Source organism: Solanum pennellii, chromosome 9 (assembly GCF_001406875.1).
Source record: "Solanum pennellii chromosome 9, SPENNV200".
NCBI lineage: Eukaryota > Viridiplantae > Streptophyta > Magnoliopsida > Solanales > Solanaceae > Solanum > Solanum pennellii.
The window spans coordinates 2,360,127-2,368,226 of NC_028645.1; the positions used below are offsets into that span (position 1 = coordinate 2,360,127).

At 33.6% G+C, this 8,100-nt stretch overlaps 2 protein-coding genes across 6 annotated transcripts in view; both read right to left on the bottom strand.

The window, feature by feature from the left end:
• LOC107031140 (heterodimeric geranylgeranyl pyrophosphate synthase small subunit, chloroplastic-like) overlaps nucleotides 1–1,924 on the bottom strand; it is a 4,719-nt gene extending 2,795 nt beyond the window's left edge. Inside the window, exons 1-2 of one of the 4 annotated variants that reach the window (XM_015232381.2) lie at nucleotides 1,757–1,924; nucleotides 65–445 (exon numbers count right to left, since the gene is read on the bottom strand). In XM_015232381.2, coding sequence (XP_015087867.1) covers nucleotides 65–406 — 342 coding nt within the window. In that variant the 5' untranslated portion in view covers nucleotides 407–445; nucleotides 1,757–1,924. Of the gene's footprint in view, nucleotides 1–64; nucleotides 463–1,756 lie in introns of those variants that run through there. The other 3 variants (XM_027919433.1, XM_015232379.2, NM_001323466.1) reach the window with 3 other exon arrangements.
• A 1,795-nt stretch (nucleotides 1,925–3,719) lies between these two features.
• LOC107031142 lies at nucleotides 3,720–7,291 on the bottom strand. Of its 2 annotated transcripts, none has more exons than XM_015232382.2 (2): nucleotides 7,037–7,291; nucleotides 3,720–5,723 (listed from the first exon to the last, which is right to left on the bottom strand). In XM_015232382.2, exon 2 carries the CDS (start codon nucleotides 5,670–5,672, stop codon nucleotides 3,930–3,932), a length of 1,743 nt encoding a protein of 580 aa, XP_015087868.1. In that variant the 5' UTR covers nucleotides 5,673–5,723; nucleotides 7,037–7,291; the 3' UTR covers nucleotides 3,720–3,929. The 2 variants fall into 2 exon arrangements, with proteins under 2 accessions (XP_015087868.1, XP_027767731.1); XM_027911930.1 differs by lacking the exon at nucleotides 7,037–7,291 and adding an exon at nucleotides 6,737–6,933.
• Between the last annotated feature and the right edge of the window lie 809 nt (nucleotides 7,292–8,100).

Genomic DNA, 8,100 nt, shown 5'->3' on the forward strand with positions numbered 1-8,100 from the left:
GGGGGGGGGGGGGGGGGGGTCCTCCTGCAAAGCAAATAAAGATGAAAGAAAATGAAGAACTAACCATCTCTAAGGCACAGGCAGTGGGAAAGGCAGCAAGGCGATTTCCACCGAAAAGCTCACAAGCTGCGACACACATGATGGGTGGGGACCTTTTGGCACCCTTGGCCAGGACAGAGTAGCGCATGGCCTCATAAATCTGATTTGGGTACTTAACTGGAACTGCCTCATCAAGTTTCTGGTTGATATCAACAATTAGAGTTGTCCAATAAGTCTTAAGATCAAACTTGACGGACTCAGATGCTGTCGAAACAGAAGAAGAGCACTGGATTGCTTTCTGCATAACCATGCGGCTCCTTGGAAGACATAAACTAGGTGAAAAGCTCATCACCATGGAGAAAACCATAATTGCTCTCCGTTCCTCTCTTTCCTTAATAGATTCCTGCTAATATTTACAATCATCTGAGACAATTTGCAGTTAAATTATGCATATTGTAACCCAACTAGCTTTCTCCCCACAATCATAAACATTTGAGTGCAACATTGAAGTAAATACATCCAACATGCGAATTGGCATCACCTTAAATTACACTTTTTTAAGTTTAGTGACATCTTCCCACAAGGGCCACCGTCAACTCCAATTAGGTTTCTCATAGCTTAGATAATAAACATCAATCAAACGGGAAAAACAGATTACGGAAGTTTGAAAAATAAGCAAAAAATATCAAGACTGATAATAAAATCATGTTATACACGAGCTAGAATAACAAAATTACTGCCAATTCTACCATCATTTCACCACATCACACTATCATCTCTTTAGCCCAAAAGAACACGGCAAAACAGCATATAGTAATTAATTATTAGCAGAAAATGAAATATCTATCATCTTGCAGACAAACTTACACGGGCCACATAGAAGAATGAACATTACCCAATTCACTAAATGTGTCGCCCTGAGTCCAATTAATGGCCTAAACAATTAATCACATTTTATCCTTCTTGCTCAACATTTCAAGTCTAAGGTGGCTAATATTCATCAACAAATCACTTACCCCTCAACCCAAATTTAGCTGGGGTAAGCTAAATCAACCATTTTATCCATTCCGCTCTATGTATTCAAAGAACCCATCATGGTTAGACTATCATTAAACTTAGAGGTTGTTAGTTATGGTTTCATCTGAACCCATGAAACCCAATAGCTTTGGCTCAATCTCTATATATGTGTTAAAAACTTCACTACATAAGTACAAATCATTGATTCCCAACCCAATTTCCTGAACTCGGACCCATAAAATTCAAACCCTGAAACCACCTCCATGTAGACTGGCTCGGACACTTCATATCCCGAATTCCATTCTGCTCTGTGTTTTCAAAGAATTCATCATAGTTAGACTATTATTAGACTATGGATTTGTAACTTAAATGTTCATCCTAAACCTATGAACTTGAACCCAATAACTTTTGCTCATACACTATATATGTGTTAAAATTTTCACTAAACAAGCACAAACAATTACAATTCCCAATCCATTTAGAATCCTCATATCGAACCCATAAATTTCAAATCCTGAATACACCTCTAGTTAAACTACTCATCAACCTACCTCAACCTTTCTACTTTACAACCAATACAACATCGCCGAGTTCTAAGGAGCTAATTAGAAACAAAGGAATTAAACTTGCTGAAAATTTAACAAGGAGTTAACAAATTGAAAAAAAAATAAGTTTTTTTTGAGAGATTCAAGAGTTGTACCTTTAACAGCAACGGGGAATTTGATCCGCCGGTGAATCTGCTCTCCGGCGCCGGCGAAATCGGCTTATCTACTCTCAGTTCTCAGTAATTTCTATCTATTTAGTTCGGATCTCAGATTCGGTACGTTAACGGATTTTAGTTCAGATTCGTTAATTAACTGTCAATTCTTACCCAATGTAAATAATGTGTTAATATCTAAAATATGACGTATCATTTTGCATCGTTATATAATGTTATACGTTTAAAACGTGAAGTGTAAATTACAAGTAAAATAACATACGAGTTAGAGATAATTACGAAGATAAGTAAAAGATTAAATATATTTATTAAATAAATAAAATAAAAATAAAATATTAAAATAGTCATCTGTTAAATCAAATATTACTTAAGATATAAATATTTTTATCATTACTTAAAGATAAATTAAATATAATACTATAATAATAAATTAATATGATTTACGATGAATATCTAGTGTAGATAATTATTTGTCAATATTCACATTTAGTAATAACCTATTTGGTTAAACTTTGAGAAAATACTCTCTTTTAAAATTAAAAAACACCTCTCTTTTTTTAATAATATGCAAAAGAAAAATGTATTTGGGGTATAATATAGAAGTAAAAATAAATACTAATTAAGAGTTTACTTATTGAGTTTTTGATAGATTGTAATGTTTTTAAGATGTAGAATTTAATTTAAAACTATAAGTACATTTCATCAAGAATTTGAAATTCACCTCTATTAGTATCCCAGTTATAGATTATGATATGATGGTTGAAATTATTAGTGTGTATATATTATGGTTAAAAATATAAATTGCGGTTTTGGTTTTTGCGCAAATGCGAGAGAAAGTTGCGTTGAATAGAATTTTTTCTCTAATATTTATACATTATATAGCAGTATGCACTTTATGCACTTGTACAATTATATCTTAAGACATAAATAAGAATTAAAAAAAAAGTCATGTCTACACCTTTTAAATAAGTTTTTTAAGATATATGTAAATGAAAAATACGATAAGTATTAGAACACCACCACCCATCGTAACACATTTTAAGTACAAAACTCACCAAGAAAACAATTTAAAGTCATTTCCCAATTAACTAAAATTTTCTTCCACTAAAAATGTATTATATTTTTTTAAATATAAAGCAACATTTTCCACTATAAAATTTATTAAACATCACTAACCCATTGTGGACCAAGAGCTTTTTAAAGAAAATAATGTAATACTAATCTGTACTAGTAAAAAATAATGGCCTAACAGGCTGGATAAATGTTTTATTGTCCAATTTTGTCTTCCTTTTTGTTCTTCAAAATGTTCTCTTTCTATCTCCTTGGAATGATTAATTTTTGTTTGTCCATACATGTATGATTTCAAATATAATATTTGCAAATTAGGGTTTGGTTATGACATTTGGTTCATGACCTTAGACACAAATCTAGAATCTAGAGTCAACAAGTACTGAACGAGTACAACTTTATTACATAGTACTTTTGTATGTACAATATAGTTCGAGTTGAAAGGACTAGCTTCAGATAAAGCCATTACGTAACTCAGGTATGATCGTAGACTATGAATATATATGATTATGTTTTCGAAGAAAGCATTGCATTGTTTGACTAATGAAACAAAAACACTAACATATCTGGTGTAATTCCAAAATGGAGGGTCTGGAGAGGGTAAAATGCACACATGCATTATACCTACATCGTAAAGATAAAGAAGTTGTTTTCCGATAGACCCTCATCTTAAAATAAAGCAATTTCTTGAAGGAAAAAAAAAAGAGGGGGGAGGGGGGGAGGGGGCTATAGCAATAACGACAACAACATACCCAGTGGAGAGGGTGGAGCGTATGCAAACCTTAACCCTACCTCGTGGAGGTAGAGAGGCTACTTTCGAAGGACTCTTACCTCCCATGAGAACAATAACAATAACGAAATAATGTGAAACGGAGAGAAGTAGACAACAATTCATTAATTCTCCAAATAACAAAGTTCTTGAGTATATATAAATCAATAGAAGAGCACAAGTTTTATGTCAACATGAGGAATGAACAGTTTGCAGCAGCAAGAAAGAAACAAAGAATATACAAAATCTCACTACAAACTCAATCAAGCAAACAACAAACTCATCTTTGAGTGATGCTGGATTAGTCATTTAGGTGTATTAATCATGATACATGTGATACGCGTTCGAGTTACTATCCCTGTGGAGAAAATACTCACTACTAGTTCTACCGCAAGATGACTCCATCAACGGTTTTGCACTAACCTCTCTTCCGAATCTTGAAAGGTAATTCAGACCCATGAGAAGTTCAATGACTGCAGCTTCAGTTCTGGTTTGGTTTGCAAAGTATAGAGTCTGCACGAGAAGCACGTTAGCCCCATAAACCAGTCGTTGTTTCTCAAAGTTCCGTTCAGAATGCCACCTTATCGTGTTATGAGCAAGTGGAGACAACCATTCTAATATCCTTCCGAGTGCCAAACTCCACTCTGCTGCAAGAGAAGCATCATAAACAGATGAAGTCAATGATTTAGCGAACAATTTTAATCTTGACCTTAGAGAGTTTCTAATGCTAGCAGGCAGCATATTGTATAGATCATCTCTAGCATCAAGACTGATTAAATGTGGAGCCGACGCCAGTTTCTCTAGAAGTATGATGATGTTCGCGTACTTGAGTGTTAAAGCAGCATAACCAAGAGTATCTTCAGGAACGATTAACAGCTTACGCTTGAAATTGAAAAGAGAACCTTTAGTCAAAATTACGCCATTGGAGGAGGCGGGAACAGGATTCGTGTCTTCAAACTTATCGGTGTCTTTTTGGAAACTGTCATCTGATTTTGATACGTCGCTGTTGGAAGGCACGCAACTCTCAAGAACAGGTGAATCAGTGCCACTATTCATGCATCCTTTAAAAGATCCAACATTAGCAAATCGCCTGGATCTTGGCTGTGGTGGCTTTCCGCAAAAGACAGATGACTGTCGAGCAAGAGATTTTCTATTAGTTGGTCTATCTTTATTTCCACTTAGACCAAGGCTTGAAAATGACCTGCCTATAGAACCTAAATAAGACTCCGACGTGCTATTTTCAGATGGATAAACAGACGACAGAGTAAGAGCAGATATAGACCGGCTACGATCAAGATAACCGTTATCGATGCCCTCAAAATGGTTGCTTCCTCCGGAAACTTCAGACTGATTTGTCCCAAATAGGTACTTAATCCTCATGATTATTGTGAAAATAGATCGAAGCAAAAGACGAACAGTATAGTCATAAGTTCTAACCCAAGGAGACATTTCTCTCAAATTCTTCACTTCCTCTCGTTGCCATATAACCTTTTGCCTAAACTCGAGCAGTTTCATCTGACCTGAACTAGCACCAGCCTGCATCCGCCTCAATGTTTGCTCAAGCTCTGCGAGCACTTCGAGCTCCTGATACAATTGAGTCGTGGCTGCAACAAATCTCTCCATTTTCTTAACCTTGCGCTCCATTTTCTTAAGCTTATATCTCCATACACACCCATTGAGTTCGATTTCGACTGGATCTTCAAATATTCGTTCAAGATTGTGATAAACTGGATCAGCACATCTTTTACCGAGCGTAGCCAATGACTTTGTCAGAGATCCCAAATTGTCAATTATCTCAGCAATAGCAAGATCCATAAGATATTTGTCATCTTCAGCAACAAGCTTCTGAATGCCAAGTGAACTTGAGATTTCTTCTCTTAACTTGTCGATTCGCCTTTCACTTAGACACTGCCACAAGTTAACCACCTTAGACATCAAAGTTGCAATTTCAAATGCAAGAATTCCTATAACATTCTTCCTCTCGGGCTCTGAAGTAGAGCTCTTCCGCGAAGTTCTCCACAAGTTTAAAAATGATTCTGTCACAGCTTCGACTCCCATCATACCCCAGTACAAAAAACAGAACTAGATGATAATCTCATGAACTCCACCTACCTGTTGAAAAGAGAAGAGAGAACATTAACCACCATGACAATGACAAGACAACAACTTTGAAAAAACATTGCTTAAACCACCATAGTGTGGATTTGTTAGGATGATCCGACTAATAAAGCTCATCTTATTATTCTAAAAGCAACATACACACTCCGAATTCTAAATCTCGCAACTTAGCAATTTACATTCGCAAAAGAAAAAGGACAAGAAGAACAGCCAGTATTCTTTCCTAGCTGATTTCCTAACTAATAGTTGAAATCTCTTTTTTTTCTTGTTCTCTTTTCGATCCAACTGTTCGAAGTCCTTAAAGACGCAATTTTATCAAAGCAAATAACTGAAGTCCAACAAAAACTACTTCCACTAACACAGTTTCCACCAGTTATCCACAGAAACTCGAAAAAAGCACAATGCTTTGCCTATTTGTGGCTATTTACTTCCATTCAGGTTTCAGAATAACTGAAAGAACAAGAAAACAAACTCAAACAGAGAAGAAAAGTCAGAAATTTAAGAACAAAACAAACCCCCACATTCTAGTTTTTCCATATCTTTTGACAATTAAGAAAAACAACTTCAAGAAACAATGAAAATACAAAACCCTATATCCAAATAACACAACACATCCATGAAATTCCAAATCTTTAAATTGAAAAAGGGTTCTTAGAGAACTATTAATCAGCCAAAAATTTTAACATAAAGATTTTCTTTACAAAAAAAGTAACATTAAAAACCATCACAAAATGCTTTTTGTAAAATCAAGATTCAACTTTAACCCTTCTTCAAACAATTTATAACCAAATACACAAATTCTTTGTTAAAACCTGAAGATCAACTTTAACCCCAAGAAAAAACATAAAGATTTCATTTTTAGCCTATTTTACACTTAAATCCTCTTCACCATCAAACAAACAAACAAACAAAAAGTCTTTACAACAAAAATGCAGCAAATAAATAAATTCTTTTGCCACAAACTGAAGATTAACAGTAACCTAAACAAATAAAGATTCCATTTTTACCCTTTTTCTTCTCTTCAATCATCTTCACCATCAAATAGAATATGAACATCACAAAAATCAAAATAAAAAACAAATCTTTACAACAAAAATTCTTCAAATAAATAAATAATTTGCCACAAAGTGAAGATTAACTCTACCCCCACCCCCAAAAACAAAAAAAGATTCCATTTTTAGCAAAAAAATTGTCATCTTCACCATCAAACAGAAATGAACAAAAGAAGAAGAAATTAACAAATCTTTACAACAAAAATGCAGCTAAAAGAACACTAAAAACCCCAAGAAAAGAAAATAAAAACTCACCCTTTATTTGGAAAATGAGAAGCAAGCTGAAAAATCTGAAGAAACATTTGATTCTTTGAGAGAGAAAGAGAACTGAGCTGTGAGGGTGAAGGTTTATAACGTACGCACCACCAGCGCAAAATAGGAAGGACCCGTAACAGAAAAAAGGGAGAAATGTAGAGTTTCTGCTACTTTACACTTGAGAGTTATGAATAGGCTAATAATTAAAAGGGGAAGATGCTAAAGTGCGCCGTAAGAACCTAAGTAATATAATTTGGAATTATCTAAAAAAAACAACTTATTTATGTTTAAATATATATTCACTTATACGAAACGCCACTGTAATTTTTTCTTGTTTTGGCTGTCTATTTGGGGAATTTAATGGAGCATATCCCTGTGGGATGTTTTTTTCTTTTTTTTGATATTGATCGGATCGGATTCGAGTTTTGAGAATGAAGTAATTTTTGAATAGAATTTATTTTATCTTGAAAGTGAAATTTACGATATAAATTTAAATTAGTTAAGTTTCAAAATAGGCAGCAGACATCGAGAAAAAATAAAAGAGATGAGTTAATCGTAGAAGGCTATTGTATAGCGGTACGTATTCTTTATTGTTAACCTAGAGATCTTGATTTGAGTTACGATAATGTAGTCGTCTATGATGATAGGGATTGTGTTTACCTCCAAAGTAAAATTTTACTATGTGAATTTGAATTAGTCGAATCTCAATACAGACATTGAATATTAGTTAAGAAATAATATAATTGAAGATACTCTTTAGAGGTTATCGTATGATAATAAATATATTCTTTATTTTTATTCGTAATTAGAAATAATAAATTTGAACTTTGAGAATGAAAATAAATTTTATAAATAACATATTTTACCCTTTTAAAATTGGATTTCAAAATGGGTAGGATATATAATGAGAAAAACAAAAATGATTAAAAGTTGTAAAGTTAATAGAAATCTATGGGCTGTTTGACCACAAATCTTTCATTGTAATTTCAGAGATACTAGGCATATGATGTGTCTAACAATATTCATTTAATTATTTTATATATATATATATATATATATATATA

What these genes read in the sequence shown, in the direction of transcription:
- LOC107031142 (XM_015232382.2), bottom strand. Translation starts at nt 5,672, where the DNA reads ATGATGGGAGTCGAAGCTGTGACAGAATCATTTTTAAACTTGTGGAGA.